This window comes from Triticum dicoccoides, chromosome 2A (assembly GCF_002162155.2).
Source record: "Triticum dicoccoides isolate Atlit2015 ecotype Zavitan chromosome 2A, WEW_v2.0, whole genome shotgun sequence".
Classification (NCBI taxonomy): Eukaryota; Viridiplantae; Streptophyta; class Magnoliopsida; order Poales; family Poaceae; genus Triticum; species Triticum dicoccoides.
The window spans coordinates 19972943-19996757 of NC_041382.1; the positions used below are offsets into that span (position 1 = coordinate 19972943).

The window sequence follows — 23815 nt, forward strand, 5'->3', positions numbered from 1 at the left end:
ATGCGACTTCCTCTATCATTGGTTGTCTTCATCTCGATCCAAAAGGATCTGGTCGGTGGGTGTTGCCTTGCGGTGGCTTCCCAGCAACGGATCAAGTGGAGGAGGAGATGATGGCCTAGCTGCTGAAGTAGGTGAGGATGCCGCCATCGTTGGCGACGCCCGTGGGTGTCGTTTTCCATGTTGGAGGCGATGGTGGGGGCATCCCTCGCTCCATAGTTTCCGGGTAAAACCTCAGATCCGAGTCCACATGGGTCGGAGGATACCCTCCAAACACAGCTCCCTCGTTCCAGCGCCTTTGCCCACACTGAAAGGGACCTCCTAATCCATGCATGGGTCGGAGGATACCCTCCAAACATGGCTCCCTCATTCCAGCGCCTCGTCCACACTAAAAGGATACCGTCCAAATGCACACACCCTGCACGGTTTGAGCTAACCCATTGTGGGGCGTGGGAACCTTTTTTTTTACGTTTTTTATTTTTCATTTCCTTTTTTCTCTGTTTTTAGTATTTATTTTTATTAAAACCGAAATTTTTCCAGGTTTTAAAAAATGTTCAAACATTAAAAAATGTCCGTGAATTAAAAGAAATCGAAGTTTGCAAAACTGTTAATGAATTCAAAAAATGTTGGCGAAATAAAAATTATTCTCATATTTATAAAAAAGTTAAACAAATTTAATACCTATTTCTATATTTTATAAAAGTTCACGGAATTAAAAAAATAAAAAAATAAAAAATAAAAAAGAAGAAAACCGAGAAAAGCCGATAGACAAAACACAGAAAAAAAACGAAAAAAGAAACGGTTCAGGAAACCGATGGGAGGGAACACAGAGTGAGAAAAATACTACAGAGCTGACAAAATGGGCCGGCCGACTACCACGGGCAAGGGTGCGCATTTGGTCGTTATCCCCCGATCCGCGCGCGGAATAGGAGGCTCCAGACTGAACGCCATCAGCACCGGCCCCCACACCCCTGCGGCCCTGCCCCAGCCCCGACACCGTCCGTCCCCCCGCCCGACGCCACCCCAGATCCTCGGGGCCCTTCGCTCCGAGCCTCCGACGCCACCGTCCAGCCCCACCCCAGCGCCCCCTGTCTTCCCCTGCATACCAAGGTAATATTTTCTCTGGAATGGGAAAACTCAGAGTACGGATTCGTTCCTCGCCTCCTTGATGCGGCGAGCTACCCCGCCAGCAACGGTTATACGCAAAAGCTTGCATTTGGATACGAATTGTCGGATACGACACTACACTATATACAGTCAGTGAGCGCATGCCAGCTAGAATGAAAGTAACCCACTTATCACATATAGCTGGACCCCCTAGTGGCGTGCTCAAACTAAGAAACGGTAGTCAAGCACAGATCCGGGACCCTCCCGGCGTCCTCTCTCCATCCATCCCGAAGCCCGGCGCCGTCTTCGCCAGCCCTCTCCCCGCGGAGGAGTTCGAGTCCGGCCCTCCCCCTCTTCTTGTCCCGCTCCCGTGCGGCCGCGCCGGGCCGCACCGGGGCGCCCCTGTGGGCTCGAGCAGGTCCCCCTGCGCCTCCTTCTCCTCTCGCCGCCGCCGGAGGCGTCGCCGGGCAAAGCCTTGGCGGTGCGGCGGCGGCGGGACCCCTCGGTTGCCGTTCTCGACAGCGGGGGCGGCGCTGCTCCGCTGCTCCAGGCGGTGATGCTGCTCGGCTCGGCCGGACTTGGTGCTCTGTCGGGTGCTGCTCGACGGGCTCGCTCCGGCGCGGGCTGGCGCGGCTAGGGTGGTGGGTGGGCGCGGCCAAGCGCGGACCTGGTGTGGCGCCACGGTCCCCGCGGGATGGTGGTGCTCGGCCCGGCGGCGTCTTGGTGGTGCTCCGGCAGCTCCTGGTGTTGTGGATCCGACGGTTGGCGGGGGGCGGCAGCTCCGGGCGTGCGTGGCTGGCTCTGGCCGACCCTGGGTTCTCCGGATCTGGCTGCTTCATTGCGGCGACAGGCTGTTTGGTGGTCCGGCCGGGCTTGGGCTCGGCACACGGTGTGACAGCGCCGGGCGAAAGCTCTGCCTCGGGCTTCTGGCCGGGGCCGGCGACGGCGACGCACTCGGGTGCCGCGCTCTTCTTGAAGACGTCGTCGAGGTGTGTTGTCTGCCCTGCTCGTGTCTTCGGTCGGTGAGACCAGTGGTGTGGTGGTGGCTTCTGCTTGGTCATGGCGCGATGGCTTCGTGGGAGGTGTGCGGGTCAGCGGAGGTGCAGTGCGTGAGGATGTGGTGTTGGGCGGTGCTCCGGGCGAAGGCTTGCCAGGTTTCTCCGGCCGACGGCGTCGGCGTCCGCGGATGTCGTGTCACCTCCTTGGAGGCGCCGCCGTGGAGTCCACCCCCTGCACATCCTCGGTTCCAGCTCTTTGGGTGAAAGCCTAAGGCCCAGTGGGTCGGGCGACGGCGTCGGGCATCGTCGCTTCCTCCTTTGGGGCGTCGCCTTGAAGAGCATTGGATCCCGTTTGCACTTTCCTTGGGCTGGACGCTCGCGGCATTGCGGTCGGCGGCTGTCTACCCGGCAATGTGGATGTTGCGCGACTTCTCAACGATGGCGGCTTCGAGCGAAGTTGGGCGGCTGCTGAGCTTTGGTAGTCGGTCTCATCCGGCGTGTTCGAGGGGTTGTCGGGCCTCATTTGTCTTCCTGAAGTCGGAGCTGCAGAGGAGGTGCTTCCGCGGCGACGATGACACGAGACGGGTGGTCGGCTCCGGTGCCGGCTCGACGCAGGCCCAGCGCTTTCTCCCTACAATGCTCGTAGACAGAGTCGGAGCTGCCTGGTCGTCGGCGTGTGCGGTGGACTGTTTGGCATCGACCGACGCAGGCCTCGATGCTTGTTCGTGGTTTTCTCTTCGACGGCGTGTGTGCGTTCTTGTGTGGGTTGTCAGGTCGCCGTGTGTGCCTTGTTTTTGCGGGCATGTTGACAGTATTCGCCCGGTTTTCCATTAATTAACTGAGCATTTCTCTTCGACCTTTTTTAATGAATCGGGCCCTAAGGAACCGCGTTTAAAAAAAAACTAAGAAACGGTCTTAACTCTTAAGTAGGTCTTGAGTGAGGATTTAAGAATTCTTGTAAGACATGATTGACCAGCCTACAGTGTAGAAAAGAAAAACTGACTCGGCCCTGCAGTAAAATTGGTGTACAGTCTTGCAGAAGTTGGTATAAGTTTCCATCTGAACATTATTTATTAGTTGTCTCTCCAATCAGAAAAGTTTAGGGGACTACACGACGGGCCAAAAGTTCAACGCATGACTGCATCCACAAAAGTATAGTCACAAAAGTTTAACACATAGCCTCATCCACAAAAGGATATCAAATAGGAGGCATCCAGAAAAGAAACCTTTATTGGCATCCTTTTATTTAATAATTTGGTTGCATGCATGCATCATTGATGTCTCGACTAGTTCTTGACATTCTGTCGTTAGAAAGGCCGGGTGCACTTGTTATCATCTACATAATAATATATTGAGCTTTATTTGAAAAAAAAAAGAACAATGCGTGCCCAACTTTAAGACAGAAAATAAAATGGCCTAAAAGCCGGTTTGTGTATTATCCTTAGCTTGCCTTGCGCCGCACGGTATCCTTTTCTGCGTTTCCACTTCTTCTTCGCAGCAACCATATGATCTCGAGGTAGATCATTTTCTATTCTGTACTCCATCACAATATAATCAAACCATGACATAGAGTTTTACCTCTTCGAGAGAGTCCGAACCTGGGTAACATCGTCTCCTATTATCATTGTTCATAGACCTACAGCTCGGAACCGCCTACCGAGATCAGCCGGTTTTAGTACCGACAAGTCCTGACGCCAGATATTGGCATCCTTTTATTTAATAATTTGGTTGCGTGCATGCATCATTGATGTCTCGACTAGTTCTTGACATTTTGTCGTTACAAAGGCCGGGTGCACTTGTTATCCATCTTGATAATAATATATTGAGCTTTATTTGAAAATAAAAAAAGGACAAAGTGTGCCCAATTTTAAGACAGAAAATAAAATGTCCTAAAAGCCGGTTTGTGTATTATCCTTAACTTGCCTTGCGCCCACAGTATCCTTTGTTGCGATACCACTTCTTCTCTTGCAGCCTATCCTAGGATCCAGGCTCTGAATTGTGCTTCAAGAAAGGAGTGCTAGCCGGGGCACAACACCTATATAAAGGCACGCGTCTGGCCAATGTTGGATCACGGTGACATTGTCGTGGTCTTGTGGACACACACACACACACACACACACACACACAAGGCTACAGGGTTAACACCACTTGCGGCGAGCAGGGGAAGCAGCCATGACACAGCGGTTGCTGCACGGGGTGATAGACGCCAAGATCCTGGAGGCAAGCCTGTCGGTGACAGCAGACGAGAAGCCGAAGCCCGCTGCGACTAGCAAGGTATGCCACCTCACCTCTTCCACCCGGTACTCCCTCTGTTTTTATTTAGTCTGCATATTAGGTTTGACCGAAGTCAAATTTTGTAAAGTTTGACCAAATTTATAGAAAAATATATAAACATTTGTCATAACAAATCTATATGATGTGAAAGTACATTCAATGATGAATCTAGTGATATTGATTTTTTATTGTATATATTAATATTTTTGTTCATAAACTTAGTCAAAACTTACAAAGCTTGACTTTGACCAAAGCTAATATGCAGACTAAATAAAAACGGAGGGAGTAATTCATTGTCACCACCAGAAAATGAACCAACGTCGACTCCATCGCCTTGGCGACCAGCTGACCAGACATTTCATTTTGTGCTCCAACCCAAAATGAACACGCACCCATGGCAATGTGTTCCAAGGAATATATTTTTCAAAACGGACGCAAAAGTTTTATCTCATCTCATTAATAAATATATGACACAAAATGCGATGAGACTAATAAACCTGGACGGAGGGAGTGGGAGACAACAACTTGCAAAGGTTTCGAGGTTGACTCCAGATCTTTGACACTCTCCTCTCTTTTTCATGTGAGCAAGTAGTGAAGACATAATCAACTAATTCCAGAGCAGTGCTACACGTACGACAACTTTTCATCCGATGTTGTACGACATTAGTCAGTCACCCTTGGATCAAGTCATTACGTTAGGAACAGATGTAGGATCACCATGACGTATGCAAATCTGATGAAGTTAGTCGTACGCAAAGCAATTTCGCTGATTCCATGTCATGATGCTTACCCCAATGTGATTAGGGCAAGTATCAAAGGGGCTCATAGCCAGCTTACATGGCGTTTTTATATATGTGGAGAAGAGAGACATGAGAAATTTGAAAGAGTGGGTTCTTATGCAAGAGTGTGACTATATACGTGCTTCTAAAAAAATATAATAAATATAAAGAAAGAGAAAGAGAGAAGGTTGAAAATTCACTAGTCTAATAGCGTACCTTACTATACGAGCGACTAGATGATGACTCTAGATGACATGGCAGGTGCATGTAGTCTTGCTTTCAAGAAATTTGGGGAACACCAACTAAAACGCAAATCTCATGCTTTATTTATTGAACAAATTAACACCAAAACTATCTAAATATACATTTGAAACAGTTTTCATACACAAAACACACTAATTTATGATTAATTTACGGTATGTAAATATTGTGTATTAGCAGCCTCAGTTTAAATATTTTCGCCATGTTAGTTTTGAAACATGTTTTGCAAAAACTTATAAGATATATGTATATGCATTTTCTATACGTCGATGAAAAGAGAAAAAAAATATATAGAGAGAATACGTAGGTGAACTGTTTAAAAGTTGTGTTTTTTTTTAGAAAAGGAGGATGACCCCCGGCCTCTGCATCTGGGAGATGCATACGGCCACTTTATTGATTATTCACAAGGACCTTACAAAGTATTACAACAATGTGCCTGAATCCACCATCTTGGCAACATATGCCGCTACTCCTATCTAAAATGGTGAAGGGGTGCTACCTGGGCCACTACCCAGACCACTCACCTAAGCCTAACATCAAAAGCCGGAACCGAAACACATTCGGAAGCCCCAGCCGAGCCACATACCGGGTCTGGGGCATAATCCGGTTAGACGCACTCGTGTGTCGTCGCCGCCATCTTCCACATGTCCATCTTCAGATCAAATTGAGGCTTCTACCTTGTCTGGCCACTCAGCTATCGACGTCACCACGACACCAGACAGCTTCGTCCTCCTGCGCGAGTCCATCGCCACACATCGGACGCCGAATCTCCACTGCGCCACGCCGCCGAGATACGCCGCCATCCATGAGTAGGATGAAGCACCGCTCCGCCGAGACCGGCAGGGCTGCTGAAGACCAATCCGCCGCCTAGCAACCAAAGCATCACATCCACCCCAAGCTCACCAAGAACGACACCCCCAAGAAGGTGACGACGCCCGGAGCGCCGCTGTCGCTCAATCCGGCATGGATTTGGGCTTTCGCCCGGCATACGAGCTGGGTGCAAGGAAGAGGGGAAGGAGGCAATCTGGACGGCGCCTCCAAGAAGGATACGACGCCCTCGGGCGTCGCCGCCGTCGTGACCAGCACTGCTGGCCTCGGATTTCTTCGGAGCCACCTCCCACCTCCAGCCGCCAAACCGGTACAACTCCGACGACAAAGGCCGCCGAAAGCAGAACCATCGGAGGCAGCCCTGGTTGAAGAAGAGGGAAGCCTTCAGATCTGGATCGGGCGCCGCCAATGCGATTCCCGACCCAGCGTCCGATCTACGCCGCCGAAGACCGAACGCGCCCGCGCCGCGCCTTGCGCGCCCTCGCCACGCCATCCCGAACACGGCGACCCTCGCCGGTGCGCGCACCCGCGCGAGCGCCGCGCCGAGTCCCCGCCCGAACGAACGGCCCGCGCCGCCCCTGCTCGAGCTGGATGAGGGAAGGGCCCCGCCGCCGCCGAGCCGCGCGGGCTTCGCCCGGCAACGACCGTCGGCGGCGGCGAGGGAAGGAAGGGCCGGAGGGGCCTGCGCTGGCGGCGGCTAGGGTTCGCTCCCGGGCCGCCCGCGGGAGCGACCTGGGGAGCCTAGCCGAAAAAAAAATTTAAAAGTTGTGTGCAACTTAAAGCTTCTTTTTTTGCACGGGTGTACAACTTAAACTTAATCGATCATTCAAAAAATAATCTCTATTTACTGGTATTCGCTGTAACTTACAACCATGCAAAATGAAATGAAAAGGAAAAATAAAAGTATGGATTTTGTATTGTGCCAGAGCCAGAGTATGATGAGGAGAAAGGTTTTGTCCCTGATCAAGAAGCTGCCCTTGATCCGCAAATGCCAGGTTTGATTTGACAACCCTCCCTTGATCATTCCCGCGCTATACAAAATAATCCTGATAGATAGGATGCTCCTGCAACTCATTCCAAATGAATTCGTTCATGCTCGCAGAGCTTCGAGATGTCACCTGACATGGGCCAGGAGGACGCCGGCGGCAAGCGCCTCTATGCGACTATTGGCCTGGACGCGGCGTGCGTCGGGCGGACGCGCGCGGTTGATGCCACCAACCATCCGCGGTGGAAGGAGGAGCCGCTCCACATCTACTGCGCGCACGACGCCAGCGACGCCGTGTTCGCCGTCGTGAGGGACGGCGGAGGAGCAAGGACCACCGACGACGACGACGCGCTGGTGGGCCACGCGTACCTGCCCGTGGAGGACATCGTCGGCGGCCAGCAGGTGGACCGGTGGATTCCCGTCTGCGACGAGAAGAGGAGGCCACTGGAAGGGTTGGACAGGATACACGTCCAGCTCCGGTTCAAGGACGTGTCTGCCGACCCCGCGGCGAGGTGGGGCATGGGCATCGGCGGCGACGTGCCTTACCCTGGAGTGCCGCATACTTTCTTCGGCCAGCACCGTGGCTGCAGAGTAACGCTGTACCAGGACGCACACGCCGTCGCCCCGGCCTCGGGCAGCAGGTGCTGGGAGGACGTGTTCGACGCCATCACCAACGCTCGGAGGCTTGTGTACATCGCCGGCTGGTGCGTGGACACCGACGTGGCGCTGGTGCGTGACCCGAGGAGGCCGTCACTGACACTCGGCCAGCTGCTCAAGAAGAGAGCTCTTTTATGGTACCCTGGAATGAATATTGGCCGTTCTCCTGATGATCCAACGCCTCAAAGAGATGTATACTGCTTGGATCGGGTTAGCAGTACAGCGTGCACTGCTTGTTTAACGTGAGCAGTATACAAGATTTGAGGGCAATTTGAGAAGATATTTTCAGCTCGTCAGATGGATTGATGTGACCCACTCGTTCTCTTTCTCATCTGTTTTGTTGTCGCCCGCATGAATCTCCGCATGCCCATGTCCCGTCTCTTCCTCGATCAGCGCGTGCTCGGTGGCTTGGAGCAGGTCTCACCTGACGTCCCCTACCCGTCCTGCTCTTCGTCGCCAGGCCGTATGTGAGGCGCTGGCTTAGACTGCTCATCGCGGCCTGACTCATGACGGCGGTGGCAAAAACACCGGACGCTGCTGACGAGCTCGCCGCCGTCGAAATTAAAGAAGGCCATGCCATACAGAAATACATCATCCCCCGCCACAGCTCCCAGGCAGCAATACGTAGGCGACAGGTGCTCACCGATAGTTTAGTAATTGGTATTCACCTTCGTATAGTTGTCCATGTCCAACACAAATTCAGGTTTTAAGTTGTAAAGTATATATTAATTCAGTCTGTTGGCAATCGCAGTGATGCTCGGTTATTTCCAAGGAGCGGCAGTTAGCAGTAGCACTTGCAAGAAATTTTTAAGGCCACTCAGTTTCTACGATGAAATCATACAACATATACGGATATACCCAATCATGGATAACTGAACTTCTAATCCATAAGAAGGCAGCGGATGTTCGAGGCCTGCCGCAAGGTCACCGATGTGCGAGCCTGCAAGGTTTACTAGATGAGCATGGCGATTGGATGGAGCCAACTAACACAGTGGCAGCGGCAGCGGCAGCGGCAAGAGGGACCGAGGGGAGTTGAACAGCCGGCTGGGTGTGTGGAAACGGCGCATTGGGATTGGGGTGAACCGTGGCTGCTTGGGGCCGCGGTGTGTGGGGGAGGCGGAGTTTTAATGTGAAAACTTAGGGTCTAAACTACCCTCAAGAAATCAACGGTGAGATTAGATATATACTGCTCCCCTTCTCCTAGCAGTATAGGGTACCATAAAAATGATGAAAGTGAGGTCAAGGCTGTTGTAATGGATCTGAACCTTAGAAAAGCTCCAGGGCTTGACGGCTTCTCAACACTTTTCTTCCAAAAATGCTGGGACATTATCAAATCTGATACCATGCTCCCTATCAAAGCCTTCGAGTGGTTGGATGCCCGCAACCTTGCTAGCTTTGACGAAGCCACCATTGTCCTCATTCCCAAGCGCCCGGATGCAGAGGAAGTAAGGATTACCAGAGTAATGCTAGAGCTACAGGCTTGTTTTACAAGGTTTATTGTACAGGCTGATGTGGAGCAAACTGATTAGCTTAGGATTAGCAGCCGGGCCCCCACCCCCTGAAATCAGGGGGGGCGAGCGAATTAGCGAGAGGGGGTCCGTAACAGACTCGTAAAACCCCCGTACGTCTAGGATTATCGGGATTACCGCCCGATCAGTTTGTTGCCTAGATTGGCCAGACTAGGAGGAGGATTGAGAACAGCTACACAGACGACGATTGCGGACGATTTCAGCACGACAGTCCATATCGCACCCTTGGTCGGCTGCCCCTTGGCCCCCTCCACCTATATAAATGTCTGGAAGGGCTCACCTTAGACCACATCAAATCGAAGGAAGAACCCTCCCACGCAGCTATGCTCTTATCTTCCCAGTCTAATTGGTCTAAAAGATTATACTCCTAATTAGACGGGTTCTTTCGGTCTAATTGGTCTAATAGAATTAGACTACTAATTACATGGGAACGTTCACTAGGCTTCTCTCACTCTAGTTTTCCCGGAGCCCTTCTTCCTGGAACATGTGGCACCTCGAAGAGGTCATCTACTTTGACCTTTGATTGGTGGGTCGAGAAATTATCACGGTTGGGAGGTACAACCTAGTTGCAGGAATCATCATGCTTCACCGACAAACTGCATTGTTTGCGCTACGCCGTTTGTCAGTGAGATTATTGTTACCCGTCATCTTCATTGTGTTCCGGCGAGTGATCTTGTAAGCATAATTTTGTTGTTGCGTAGCATGTTCCCCCTTGGGTGACATCATTAGCATATCTATGAATAAATACAAGTATGATTAAAGCATATGATGATATGAGCATCTGAACGTGAAGATGCGCTCGTATTTTGTTTTCCTCGCCAGCACGAAGCATCTTATCACCGGCCAGTTAGTGACGCCATGTGCAATTATATCTAATCTCTAGTGAGCTTATCCATTATTTTCAAACTGTTGGCGCTAGACGGAATACAATTAATATTCCAACTATGTGCAATCTGTCGAACTGAACGCGTCTACATCTTTCAGCCATCTTTTTTTTAGGGAATCTTCAGCCATCTACCATCTGCCATTTTGTCCATGCCTGGACGGATATGATTCCGTCGTGAAAAATTGCAGGTGTGTAGAAAAACATCAATGCTTTTCGGTAAAAAAAATCAATTTATTTTAAAGTTTCTTTGCTACGTAAAAAAAAATACTATTCGTCCGAACTCATTTTTTTCGAAAAGGGGCCCTTTATTACTTAAAAGATTTAAGCATTACACCCGGTCTCTGCATAACTAAGATGCACACGGCCAAATAAGATCCTCTCACACAAAATAAAAATAGAAAGGCGAATTACAACGAAACATGTAGAGTCCGTATAACGCCTAATATGGAGGGGGGGGCAATCCTTAGATCATGCTGCCACCCATGTTGGGTAAAAGTATCCCTCGCCGTAGCCTCCAGTCGTGTACACACCTCCATAAACAGGCCTCGATTCTCCACGCGTTGTAGAGAGGACCATAAAGGAAGAGTCCCGGTACATCTGTAGATAACCTGCAACAGAAAAGTACTTTTATCGTTAAAAACCTTATCATTTCTACATAGCCAAAGCGACCAAATAACGGCAAGCGCTCCCACCCTGAGAAGAGTTCTAAACCTGTGATCAATCCCATGTAACCAGTTGTCAAATACATTAGCAACACTATAGGGAGGATACAAGCCAGAAGCTATTTGGATGACTGACCATATAGAACGTGCCAATTTGCATTGAAAGAATAAATGTTTTATTGTCTCCTCATGGTGACAAAATACACATTGCGGGCTTCCATGCCAATTCCTCTTAATAAGGTTATCTTTAGTAAGAATGACTCCGCGACGAAGATACCATGCAAAGATTTTATTCTTAAGAGGTATCTTCATCTTCCAGATCTTCTTATTATTAACAACTGGCACATCGGACTGAATTAACGCTCTATACATAGAATCCACTGAGAATTGTCCATTCCCATGGAGGTTCCATCGGAATACATCAGACCCATGTGACAATTGCACCGTGGACAACCGTTGGAGCAGGATATTCCATGATTGGAGTCTGGGTCCAATTAAGTCTCTTCTGAATGTCACATTTGGCGGAAATGATTCCATTACCGTGGCAATAGTATCACCTTTGTGGCGTACAATGTTGTATAGAGCCGGATATTGTTCCCGGAGTGTGGCATTTCCTAGCCACTTGTCCTCCCAGAATCTAATTTCCGAGCCATCCTTAATCGAGAAGGATCCATAGCAGAAGAAATATTTCTTCGTAGCCATTAGACCTGCCCAAAAGTGGGAATCCGCAGGCTTCCAATATACTTGGGATATCGCCTTGGAACCCACATATTTCCTCCTTAGGAGGGTTTGCCATACACCATCTTCCGTTAGTAATTTAAACAACCATTTGCCGAGGAGGGCCCTATTCTTAACCTCAAGGTCATGAATGCCCAACCCGCCTTGGTCTTTGGGACGGTAAACCACACTCCATTTAGCCAGTCGATATTTCTTACTCTCGCTATCTCCTTACCAAAAGAATCTTGATCGAAAATAATCCAATCTATGTAAAACTCCTTTCGGTAACTGGAAGAAGGAAATCATATATAGTACCATATTACTAAGTACTGAATTTATGAGTACCAATCTTCCACCCAGAGACAGCAGTTTACCTTTCCAACTGCTAAGTCTTTTTTGCAGTCTCTCCTCGACGTGTTTCCATTCAGCATTTGTGAGTCTCCGATAATGTATCGGTATCCCCAAATATGTGATCAGAAACTGACCCAACCTGCATCCGAACAGTTCAGCGTACAGGTGGGCCTCGTCTTAAGCCTCGCCAAAGCAAAACAATTCACTTTTATGAAAATTGATCTTTAGACCCGAGAGTTGCTCGAATGCTGATAAAATTAGTTTCAGATTTCTCGCTTTCTCGAGGTCATGATCCATGAAGAGAATCGTATCATCGGCATACTGAAGTATAGAGAGACCACCATCAACTAGATGATTTACTACCCCATCAATTTGGCCATCAACCTTGGCACGCTCAATCATGACCGCTAGCATATCCGCCACTATATTGAATAGCATGGGCGATACCGAGTCACCTTGTCGCAATCCCTTCTTCGTTTGGAAATAGTGTCCAACGTCATCATTGACCTTAATGGAAACACTACCTCCAGAAACGAAGCTATGGATCATAGCGCGCCACTCTTCAGAAAATCCTTTCATTCTGAGAGTCTGTTGAAGAAAAGGCCACTTGACTTTGTCATAAGCCTTTTCAAAGTCTATTTTGAGTACCACCCCATTTAACTTTTTCCGGTGTAATTCATGGACTGTTTCATGAAGGATAACAACTCCATCTAGGATGTGTCTGTCTTGCATAAAAGCTGTCTGTGAAGGCCGAACCACATGTTCAGCAACCGAATTTAGCCTAGTAGTCGCAACCTTTGTGAATATTTTAAAACTAACATTAAGGAGGCAAATAGGTCTATATTGTTGTATCCGTTCAGCCTCATTAACCTTAGGTAATAAAATAATCTCACCGAAGTTTAAGCGGAACAATTCTAGTTGGCCAGCATGTAGGTCGGTAAACAAAAGTAGGAGATCCGGTTTGATGACTTCCCAGAATTTTTGATAGAACTCAGCAGGAAAACCATCCGGACCCGGGGCTTTGTTATGCTCCATTAGAAAAACTGCCTTTCTAACTTCCTCCTCAGAGTATGGGGCTGTTAGAAGGTTGTTTTCCTCATCAGAGACCTGAGGGATGTCATCTGTTCAGGTCTCATCCATCGAGAAGTTTCCTTCCTCTGGGGCTCCGAATAGATTTTTATAATAATTAGTGATATAAGATTTAAGTTGCTCATGCCCCTCAATCACACCCTTATCCTGTTGTAGGGAATGAATAATGTTCTTCCGGTGTTTGCCATTGGCGACTCCATGAAAATATCTAGTATTTGAATCACCTTTCAGGATAAATTGCGAGTTAGAATATTGGTACCATTTGAGTTCCTCTTCATGCAGCATGTTTGCTATCTGTGCATTTGAATGATTCTTGATCTCAATTTCATGCTCAGATAGAGGTCTAACCTCTGCCAAAGCTTCTAATTCATCAATGATAGATGAAGGACGAAGCTTCTCCTTTTTGAGGATACCCACCGTATGCCTGGCCCAACCACCAAGGAATTTACGTAATGCACGCATTTTGTTATTCCATCTGTGTATTGGGTAGGCCCGGCAACTGGTTTCTCCCACACTTCCTTGACCATGTCATGGAAGCCATCCCGAAGCAACCACCCAAGTTCGAACTTGAACTTGCGTCTATGTTGTGGTCGTGGCAACCCAGTAGTTAGAAGAATGGGTGCGTGGTCTGATAAAGCCTCGATATGTGAGCTCAAGCTCGCAAGTCACAACAGCGCTTTTGTACATCTTTTATTTTCTGACAATACCGACTACAACATAGGGGTTCACACACACACGCACTCATACAACGTATGCTGAAGATCGGATCAAAGTTGTGTGGAGCTTCAAAATTAATGAAATCACCATAGACTCCTAGCTATCGATGGGAACAGCGGCCTCACAAAAGGAAAATTCCGCAGTACAAACTTGTGGGGAGAGGATTTGCGGCACACATGTCCCTGGTGCCCTTTTTTTTCCTTCTGATTTTAAAAGTTTTACATATTTTAAATGAAAATTCCAAATTAAGTCATGTTTCATATGTGTATTTCTTGTGACCATTGTTTTCAAATAAGATCCATTTTGAATGCACTTTTACAAATTTTTAGAAAAACATGCTAAGTTTCAATGTTGAACTTAGTACGAGCAATCGATAAAAATCAATTTATTTTGTGACTATGATCGAGAGAGAAAAATACTTCAAATTATATCTCTGAAACTAGTTGAAACTTGGCAGTTTTAGATGCAAAAATCGTAAGTTTCATCATTGAAACTTAAAACTTTTTGAGGGATTCTTTTTCTACTGTGCCCTCGTGCATGATTGAACTACTATGCTAATCTCGAGGCAAAACGAGCGGGCGGCAAGACTTGGCAGGTGAGTGCCCTCGCACTCGCGTGTCCCTGCGCATTTCCGCAAACTTGAATGGGTCATTTGATTTTCTTAGAAACTTCGACCAGGTGGCTCGGCAACCTACGTCTCCCTCCGGTTTTTCCCTCTTCTGATGAAAGTAAAATAACATGTGAAACTCGAACAAAAACTAGTGGGTTATTAAGCTGACAACGCATCTGCTCAGAACATGGAAAGATACACAAAATGGGTTATTGGCGCTAGCGGTTGAATATTATTCTCAACAGATGCAAGGTGTGCAATGTCAATTCATTCTGTCATGTTAACACTAAGCTAACACTGTAGCACATGGTCACAGGTCACTGTGCCACCCCCATGCAAACCTGATAAGTCGTGATGCACGAGAGCATACCATTCCTATACAAATGATGCTTGATCGATCTACTCATGGGTTAGCTGCCCTAGCTAAAGAGAAATGCGAAAAAAGGGGTGCCCATCTTCCCTAGATGCTATAAATACCCCTCACCAGCTTCCTCTTTATTCACACAGCCCAAACTCTCTCTCTCTCTCTCTCTCTCTCTCTCTCTCTCTCTCTCTCTCTCTCTCTCTCTCTCTCTCTCTCTCTCCACATGGCCATGGATCTCCCCTCCAATTTCGAGTTGGTTGATAACAGTACACTCACTGAAATCATGAAGTTTACAATCAAACACGTGTACTTGCATCACATCTATTCCGGGCCAAACCCAAATCAGTTACAATTAATAGCCGGCACTAATGGGTTTGGCTCGACTTTTGTTAACAGTTGGGAAATATATGATGGGGTCGGCCCTAAGGCACATGTGATTGCCCGTGCAGACGGCCTACATATGCATTCTAAGAGTTGGCACAATTCGTTCTCCATGTTGTTCGAGGTTGAAAGGTATGTAGAAGATTACCTTGTATTTGATGGTGTACCGCGTATTTTTGTTTTTCCCAGATGATCACTGTATTCCGTATTTAGGCCATTCTTTTAGCCGCTGCCTTTTGTTAATGTGTTAGCAACAAGCACATATCTCATTTTATTGATGGCAGCAATTACCACTTTCTTGCAAGAGCCCGAGAAATTGTCCTTTAATCTGTGCATCATAGCGAACCGAGCGGGATGGTAGGATGGGGGTTGGTACCAACCTACGATCCTTGGTCGACGGCTAGGTGCCCCATATCTTCTATCAATGTAACAATTTCCACCCTTTTGTAATTCATTTTTAAATTAATGCATTATTATAAACTTCGGGTGCATGATTGCTATGAGGTGCAACTAATTTCACAGGTTTAAGGACTCCACTCTTCAAGTACTTGGAGCATCCGTTGAGAAAGAAGGTGAGTGGGCTATTGTGGGTGGGACCGGTGAATTTGCAATGGCACGTGGCGTCATCAAGATAAGAGTACATGAGAAAATACCTGGTGGAGAAATACTAGAGCTTGATATCCTTGGATATTGTACTAAGCCGGTTAGGCGAATATTCAACGCTCTTTTGTTTTTATGTACAGTATGTTATTTTTCTGTTTAGTATATGATTTTCACATGCAATTCACTTGCAACATGCAGAGCCGTGCTCTTGCTGTTACGAAGATGAAGCATGGGGTTCACAAGGAAATTTCGTTCATGACATCAACCACAAACCTTTGCGTCTAAAAAGTGTGACTGTTCACACCAGCGACCTCTTCGACGGAATTAAATTTACTTACATTGCCCAAATTGGGCAGATTCGCACGGAAAACCTTTGGGGTTTTAGTCAAGATGGATCGGAGCACACAGTGAGTATATTTTTTTCAGATTCAAATTTGTTCTCATGCATGCATGTGCATGGTGCATATATCACTCACTGACAATATTTTCTCCCTATTGTTTGCAGCTCACACTAGGTCCTTCGGAGTTTCTGAAGGAAGTATCCGGTTCAATTGATAACTCCAGTGCCCCGAACTATTTTCTACGGTCAATAAAATTGGTCACAAATGAAAGAGAGTTTGGACCTTTTGGTGGAACGCGAGGTGGTACTGCTTTCAAAAGCAGCGTGCCAGAGGGCAGCATGATTGTAGCTTTCCATGGCAGCAGTGGCGACAACTCGCCCGGCCATTATAGGATGCACTCGATCGGTGTTTACTCGATTCCTCGGAACGTCCTCACTACCGAGTAATACTGCTGCTGATTCCGGCTATTTTAGCCAACGTTTTTGTTTAATTTGCTTGGTCCCAACAATAAGATGGTTAGGGTCACATCCTGCCAGCCAGTAATCCGAGTCCTATTCATGTCGAGTCTTTTGTTTTTGAGTTAATTACACCTGGGGTACATAAACTTTCGCGGCAGTAACGGATCCATACACAAACAAAAAAACCCCATAAAAGTCATACATTAACTCTGATACGAATTCGTTTAGCTACAAAACGCATGCAAAGTGGACAGATGGGCTGCCACGCACGCAATGGGGTCGGCCGTGTATGCATTTGTATCTTTGCAGTTACCCCCCTCAGTTTACCGAGATTTAACCTGTGGCCATTCTCTCTGTATCCCAATCCCCTTCTTCAAATCCCTAGCTGCGAAAGCGACGCGGCCGGCCCGGTCGTGCACCATGGAGAGACGACGCGGTCGTGCGCCATGGAGAGGCGTTGGGAACAGCGTCTTCAACCAAGCCGGCGGCTCTGTCAACGGCGGCTTGGACCAATCCGACGGCGGCTCTGTCAACCAAGGCGGCGGTGGCGGCTCTGGCACCGGATGCGACATGGATGGCGAGTGGATAGTCACATCAGAGCTTAGTTTTGGCTCCAAAAAAGCGATGAAGGTATGTTCTTTCCTCGATTTTCTTGTTGTATTTCTTGTTTTTGATTTCACTTTGGAATTTTAGGGGGCACGCGGAATTAGGGTTTCCAATGAAGGATTTGGTGCGGCTGAATGTGGGTGCAAATTGACGCTAGTTATTAGGGTTTGCAATGAAGGATTTGATGCAGGCCGACGATTTCTGAGTTGTCCATACGAGGTATGAGATAAGTTTTTTATTTGTTTCACTGAATTTTGCACCGTATGACAATTTTGACTGGATGTGTTTCTGTAATTTGAAATGTACAGGGGTTAAACTCCTGTGGGTATTTGAGGTGGATGGATGATGCATGGCAGGGCAGATCAAGGGTGGTAATTGGAAAGCTTGCAAATGACAACCAGAAGCTAGAAAATGCTTTGCTTGACAAGGAACAAGACATTCAGAGGATGAAGAAAGAGAGGAATAAATTATATGAGCAGAGGAAAAGTAGGGAAAAATTAGATTTGTTTCTAGTACTTGTTGTTCTTGCAAGTGTAGTGATTTATGCTCTAGTTGCATTGGTTAGTAGGGGATTTGTGTGAGGATTTCAAGTATGTGTGATTGTATGATGAACAAGTTTGTCAAGTTTGAAAATTTTCATGCCCAGTTATTTGTCTTTCTTAATCTGCAAATTTGACAAGTTATGTTATCCAACACAGAAATTCAGACAAATAAACTCTCAAATGCAAAATAAGTAGAACATTGAAGAAATTCACTGGATTAACACTGAATTTCTCTGAAGAAGTTCAGTACAGAGTACAACAGTGATTAACACAAACTGAGTAGAACAAAGTTGACTTGATTAACACAAACTGACTTGAGCATTAGAAGATAACAGCACAAACTAACTTGGGCAATAACACAAACTAACTTGGGATAAACTAGAGAACTCAGAACTTTCTGAAACTCTCATCACTGCAACAAGAACAGAGTTCTGAAACTCTGAACTTTCTGAACCTCTAATCCTCGTCGGACGATAGGTCGATGTACCCCGTGACCGGGCGGCTGCAGCCTGGCTCCGGACCATGGCTGACTTGCGCTGGTGCCTTCTCCGCGGCTGCAGCCTGCCTCCGGACCATGGCGTCGCGCGCCTCACTGTGGTGTGCGACGGCCTGCCGCACTCTAGATGCGTCTGATGCCTGAACATCTGCGTGGAGCCCCAGGACTGCTTGGCGCTCGTCGGCGGTGAACATGCGAGTGGATTCCTCCCTCACCGCGGTGTCATTGGAGATGGCAACGACACGTCTGTCGATGGCCGCTTGCGGGTCACGGCTGGCGTGTTCCCTGCGGACTGTGTCGTACGAATTCAGCAGGGCAGTCTGCTGATCAACGGCGGGCACCATGGCTGGGAGCGGCTGCTGCTCGGGTTGGAGGGGAGCGTGCTCCCATGGCTCCCATGGCTTGGGTTGGAGGGGAGTGTGCTCCCATGGCTCCCATGGCTCGGGCTGGAGGGGAGCGTGCTCCCATGGCTCCCATGGCTCGGGCTCGGGCGTGGTAGGAGAGGGATTGGGCGGCGGAGCAGGGGTGGAAGAGGAACGGGGACGCGCAACGTGATCCCATGTCCCGGTGATTGTTGCCCAGGTGGTGATGAGCTTGCGCACCATGTCAGTGGAGGGAAGTGGCTTGACTTTGGCCATGGTGACCATGGCTTTTGTAGAGGCCGAGCGGCGATGGCAGGAAGAGGCGAAGGCGGGAAGAGGCGTTGGCGGAAAGCGGCGAAGGCGGGAAGCGGCGTTGGCGGGAAGAGGCTAAGGTGGGAAGCGGCGATGGCCCACCGGCGTATGGGCGGTGTCGTGCGCCGCCCTGTTTGGCCAGAGGTGGCAGACGATGCAGTGTCCGTTGATTTCTGATCGGACGACTAGTAAGGTTTAGTAGTATATACAAATTGGAAGATTGGCAGCATATGCTCGATATCCTCTCATAGCCTACTGGTACGACCCCCACTGTCACAAGTACCAGATACTGGGTTCGAGTCCCAGTATCACCCAAATTTTTTTGAACAATTTTTCTGCAATATTTGAAGTGCAAATAGATAATAGTAGTATCATATTTGTTCTCAATTGTTCTCAATTTTTTTGCATATTTACTGCAAATGCAAATAGATAATAGCAGTATCATACCTTTTTACTGAAAATTTGAAATGCAAATACAAAAGGCAGAGACAAAGTTGTAGTTATTTTAAATGAAATTCATCATAATTTGCAGCCTCATACACAAAACATTTTTTTTTCAAATGAACAACTTGGCTCAATATAGCATGACAGATATGGAGATCAACAACATAATCATTGTGCACCATGCGTGATAGATATATGACAGGCAAAATGAAGGTCCACCATGGCCTAAATGACTACCAGTGCATTACAAAACATGTTTTGTTGCAAGGTTGCAGTTCATACATGAACTGGGACATTTTTGCAGTTCAGCTATGAACTAATTGAGCAACTAAACTAATTTTCTGGAGTCCTAGGGGCATTCTGGGTCACCGGAATCTCCTCATTCAAGTCTGGTATGGCATTCCTTGCTCCATCTTGTCCAAACATCAACTGCCACATAGCTGTATCTTCAACTCTTCTCCCTTCTGCACCAGCTCCTCCCCCTGCTGCTTCTGGGCCAGTGCCTCTTCCAGCTCTACCTCCTCTTGCACCAGCTCTTCCACCAGCTCTGCCGCCAGCTCTTCCACCAGTCCTTCCACCACTTCTTCCACCAGATCTTCCACCACTTCTTGTTTTCTTCACTGCTCTGCCTGCATTGGCACTTGTTCCAGGCTCATCTGCATTTGAAAAGTATAGTAACTTAAGAACATGCAAACAGTCAGGACCAACACTTGTGATTTAAGTTAAACAGTCAGTACCTGCATTTGGTACCACTTGTGTTTTTGCCCTTCTCTTGCCTCTGCTTGCCATAGTTGTTCTTCCTCTAACAGTTGCAGTAGTATTTGTTCTTCTTTGTGGAATCAAATCTCTGGCATCAGCTGCAAAACTGGATTCCTCTGGGAGAGGTCCAGGTGGCACCATCCTTGTAAGATGAGCCCTCTCCTGCAACATCAAGTGCAACAGTAAGTGAAACATGCAAACTCATCTTACAAGGCTGCTCCTAGTGTCCCATTGTGTACATCAAGTAAACATGCAAACATGCAACATCAAGTACCTCTTGTCCCATTGTGTACACCATGCTGCTCCTATCATTGATTGGATCCAGCCTATGGTTGATGTGGTGAGGCAGTATATCCTACACATGACAATTAAGTCATACAATGAAGTAAAGTGCAATGAAATTCTGGTAAAATAATATGCACTAACCTGGAGAATTTCAGGGCATGCAAACTCATCTTCCTCTTCCTCTTCCACTTGTGGATCCTGCATTTGCCTTTCCATGTATTTGCCATGACCCCTTTTGTTGTGATCATCTTTTCCACATACTGAACAGTGCATTGCCACACCCTTCTTATTGAGATAAACTGTGCCATCCTTCTTCTTCTCTTCTGGAGTTTTCCTCCTCTTTGTGGTTGGCCTTCCCATAACCTTAGTAAACAAAGGAGGATGGATGTACATTCCATTTAGCTTATCCCAGTGGGTCCTGTCTCTGAGAGGCATGATATTGTGACCATAGGCCTTCAGATATGTTTCTATGGTGTAACATTTGTGCACCAGCTCCTCAGGGTCTATCCTCTCAGCCCTACAAACTTCTATAGCATGTGGACAAATAATTCCACTCAACCCCCAGCTCTTGCAATCACAAGTTCTACAAATGATATCAACTATATATGAGTTGGGTCCAGATTGCACATGATAAACTATATATGAGTTCTACCAAGTAAATATGCAGTCATTTGGGTCTATGCCCACTGCTGTCAGTAGCTGGCCTTTGTACCTGCTCTTCAAGTGGCAGCCATCCAGAAATATTATAGGCCTACATCCCTTTAGAAACCCTCTCTTGCAAGCATCATAGGACCAATACAGTGATGACAAATGGTCCTTTGGGAGTGCATCATCTTTCCCCTTCACCTTGGTTGTTCTGACAATAAATTTGCTCCCAGGATTGCACCTTCTTAGTTCTTGGCCATAATCCCATAGCTGCTGGTATTGCTCTGCTTCATTTCCATGGATGATACCAAGTGCTGCCTTTCTAGCTCTTCCCAGTTTCATTTTATTGGGCATCAACTTGAAATCTCTCTGCACTTTGTTCCCAAATGTTGTGAGGTCCATTTTTTGGTTGTCTCTAAACTCATCAAGGAATTTTTGTGTAAGAATCTTAACAGTCAAACACTTGGAATCAAAGTGTTTCTGGCATGTGTGATTGTCATTGTACTGCCTTATTACAATGCTTCCAGTCCTATTGTCCTTTGAAGCTTTAAGCAGCCAAGGGCATCCCTGAGAACACACTGCATTAAGCCTCTCACTCTAATTTCTTGGTTTGAAAATTTTGACTTTGTTCCTCACAGTGTATGCATCCAATGCCATCCTCAGCTCTTTCATGTCACCAAACACAAGCCCTACTCTGAACACTGGATTGTTCATGTCAACTTCTGGATTGTAAGCCCTAAATGTGTATTGCAGTTTCTCAAGTTCTGCTTTGGACAGGTTTAGCTCATCATCATCTAAAGGATCATCCTCTGGTACATATCCTTCCTGTTCATTGTAGTCACCAACTTCTGCATCTACATTCTCAAGGAATAGATCATCATCCATATCTTCCATATCATAATCACTCTCATAAAAATCTGAATCAGTTTCCTCTCCTTGCTCTGTTGTTGCTGTGCCATCTCCTTGCTCTCCTTCCTCTCTATCATCTGCATTTTCTTCTTCCTCTCCTACCTCTCCATTGTCTTCTTCCTCTATTCCTTCAGCAGACCTTGGCAATTTCCTTGGAGTAATTACCCTTGGCAGAGGGGGCCCATCTAGGATCACATCATCATACAAAGTTCTTATCTTGTTCTCGTCATCCACTATTAACAGCAGTGTCTTACATTCTTTGCTTGCATTGACCATAGCAGCAATGACCTCTTCAGTATCCACACAAACAATGCCATCTACTATGTCTTTGCCTGGCAAGCACCAGTACACTTGCAGATCTGGGTAACCATGGGAGTAATCCAGCTTGTCCAGGCAAAATTTCAGCATATCTAAGGACCAAGTGTCAGCATGACAGTAGTCAAATTCACAATAAGTGCTGCCAATATATGATCTGTTGACTCCTTGCCCAATAAATAAGCCATTGTGCTCAAACGCTACAGAGAACAACAGAGATTCTTCTCCTGAAGTTACTGTAAAAAAGACAGATTTTTTCTTCAGACTCTGATGCAAAACATAGCAGTAAATGAATTCCTTTTGAGTATATAGTACACCAATAACTAATTAACAACATTTAACATCACTTAATTAAATTCACCGCAACATTTATGGACAACATGCACTTAACTGAATTCGACAACAATCACTAACTGAATTTTGACAGCAAATACAGTGCAATAACTGAATTTCGACAGCAAGAATAGGGCATCCATCACAGTAATCATAGGGGGGTGCATACATCACAACAATCACAGCATCTATCACATCTTCCTTCAAATCCAAGAACAACCCCTAAATTCCCTAAATTAAGCCCCAAATCATCACCACCGGCAAGCCAACATGGAAAGCAACGAAACAGCAGTAATCGTCCTATCAAACACCTACATTCCCTTCATCGCATGAATTGCGTCAACAAAACATCAATCTTTCCACCTAAATCATGAAGAACCTAGCCCGATCAAAACCCTAGGATAAGGGAGCAACCCAGCAGGAGAAGAGGATCGAGCGCGTACCGTACTCAGGAGGGAACTCCCCGGGCCCACGTAGGAGCGGCTCCATGCCGCGTCGATGGGCGGCGGCGTCCAAACCGGCGGCAGAGAAGGCGACGGCATCGAAGCAGAGAAGGTGACGGCGTCGAGGCAGAGGCAAAGAAACAGATGCCCAACACGACGCAGAGAAACAGAGACAGCAGGGGGTTAAGGAGGGTTTGTGAGCACCGGGGCGAACCGCAAATATTGTACCACACTAGGGGGAATGTAGAAAAGTGCCCAACACCTGCCGCGAGCCTTCTCTTCCCACGTGGCAGCCCAGTTGGCACGTTTCGGACTGTTTTGTACCTAAACGTTACCTCATCAGAGTTGATGTATGACTTTTATGGGTTTTTTTTGTTTGTGTATGAATCCGTTACCGCCGCGAAAGTTTATGTACCCCAGGTGTAATTAACTCTTTGTTTTTATACAAGTCCACTCTTTCCTGCGAATCAGTTAATGTTGTAATGTTTCAATGAATAATTTACTTTTTGGTATTTAACATCCACTCTTTGCTTAAAAATATATGTATCGCCATGTTAGAGCATCAAAAAATGACCCAAACAGGCTCCTCATACCGGCCCTAAATGTTCGTTAACCGGCACTCTTCATATGCAGCCCAAATCTCGGGCAGATATGGAGAGGCCGGGGCGCATCCGCCACGTCGGACCCGACAAGCAGGGCCAAACCTACCCCCCCCCCCTCCGAAACTGCCGGACCAACCATTTTTCTCTCCTCTGTTCTCCCTCGTCCGT

General features: G+C 47.3%; 1 protein-coding gene and 1 long non-coding RNA gene across 2 annotated transcripts; both read left to right on the plus strand.

Moving 5' to 3' along the window:
* The first annotated feature begins 7113 nt into the window (after positions 1 to 7113).
* Positions 7114 to 8132, plus strand: LOC119357452 (phospholipase D alpha 1-like). Its single transcript, XM_037624400.1, has 2 exons — positions 7114 to 7239; positions 7347 to 8132. The coding sequence occupies exons 1-2, from the start codon at positions 7117 to 7119 to the stop codon at positions 8130 to 8132; spliced, it is 909 nt and encodes a 302-aa protein (XP_037480297.1). The 5' UTR covers positions 7114 to 7116.
* Positions 8133 to 15505: 7373 nt separating this feature from the next.
* On the plus strand, positions 15506 to 16441 carry LOC119358699. Its single transcript, XR_005172284.1, has 4 exons — positions 15506 to 15618; positions 15715 to 15895; positions 15994 to 16202; positions 16301 to 16441. It is a non-coding gene; the product is annotated as an uncharacterized LOC119358699 (long non-coding RNA).
* Positions 16442 to 23815: the final 7374 nt, after the last annotated feature.